The 1,519-nt window shown below is 39.5% G+C and overlaps 1 protein-coding gene across 1 annotated transcript in view; it reads right to left on the bottom strand.

Moving 5' to 3' along the window:
* LOC104788961 (putative pectinesterase 14) overlaps nt 1,016-1,519 on the bottom strand; it is a 2,616-nt gene continuing 2,112 nt past the window's right edge. Inside the window, exon 4 of the mRNA XM_019245224.1 lies at nt 1,016-1,399. Within this exon, the coding sequence (XP_019100769.1) occupies nt 1,016-1,399 (384 nt within the window). The remainder of the gene's footprint in view (nt 1,400-1,519) is intronic.

Below are 1,519 nucleotides of genomic sequence, written 5' to 3'. Positions count from 1 at the left end.
GGAGTCGTCATATCCAACATGATGGACTCATCGTCTACATTCAGTCCCGGCATTTTCAGTGTTGCAAACTGGTTATTTACAAGGCCTTTCCCAACCAATCCTTCTTTGACCAACCTGCATACACTAGGGTCATCTATGCCATCATCAAGGGAGGAAGTGCTGTAATGTTTTTAGTTTCAGTTTCTAAGTCAGTAGGAGCGACCCTTTCAGTGTATGATGACCCTGTGTGTGGTTGTACCAAGAGTAGGCTCTGTCGTGGCTGCAGTGTCAAAACCAGAGAATTCTCTGAAGTTGCCGTATGAGAAAGTTCAAGATCAAGACTTGGCCCTGTTTCACTCACTAGCTTTGCTGTGTTTGCGAAAGTTCCTGGAGCTGTGGTTTTGATCTAGTGTCATAGATTGTAAACATTGTCTTCGCTTGATACAAAATTTCTTCTAGAGGATGTGTTTATGGTAAATGTGTTAAAGAATGTTGAATAGATTGGATTCAATTCTTTTGCTCAGAATTCCGTTTCCCCTTTGGAGTCTATCCTTCCGAGTGCAACAACAAGCACTGAGTAGCCAAAGCAAGTTACACAAGTCCACCGCTTTTTCCTGTATTATGCAAATGACACCTTCACAATCCATGATCATTTATATACCTAGTTGCAGGACTTTTTGAATAACACAGATGATGGTGTTACTTACATGGAGACTACTCCTAGTTATAATTACTTAGTCTACATCTGTTATGATGCTTTTGGTTTTATCTTTGTTCTTTATGCTGGTTGAGTCCAAAGTGCTTTTTGCATCTAGTTATCATCCACACTGAGAGATTATTACTCCTGGTTTATAATGATTTGGCCTAAATCTGTGATGATGCTTCGGGTTTGGTTCATTCAATCTTAATGGAGAAAACAAAAAGGCAACAAACAGAGGATTCTTTCACATAAGTCTTAAAGATAAAAAGCAGTTAATCTTACATAGATTACTTGCATAAACAAAGGATAAGTAAAGCTTGTAGATTTTGGTATGCTCTAAAGCCATTGATCACCATCGATAAAGGATATGTTGGTGAAAGGAGCTGCTTCACTATCGGTGAGTTGCTTCCCATAGGGAACTCGTTGACTATGATTCACTCCAGGTCCGTAGCACCGATGTTCTCCGTAATACACCGTCTTTTGCGAACTGTGATGTTCCATATCATTCCACCCATCAAGAGAAACCACTTTTGACATGTATGTCTTGGAAAAGACAACTCTCGAATATGGTCTCCACGCACGCCCAAGCCAAACTTTCGCGCTTCCTTTAATTTGGCAATTCACAAAAACAAATCCGGTTCGGTCTCTTAACGTGTTCCTTCCGTTTGCCGTAATACACCCGATTGTATTCTCCTTTGCTACGGAATGAATTATGCAATCCTGAAAAGGAGGAAAGTATATGGTTTCGGATTGTTAATTACATGTCAAAATTCTATGTGAGAAACGTTAATAATCATATTGTTGTATCTTTTTTCTTACATCATAAAGCGATCTCCCATT

This window comes from Camelina sativa, chromosome 5 (genome assembly GCF_000633955.1).
Source record: "Camelina sativa cultivar DH55 chromosome 5, Cs, whole genome shotgun sequence".
NCBI lineage: Eukaryota > Viridiplantae > Streptophyta > Magnoliopsida > Brassicales > Brassicaceae > Camelina > Camelina sativa.
The sequence above is the reverse complement of the archived record's forward strand: the minus strand, read 5'-3'. Positions and strand labels throughout refer to the sequence as shown.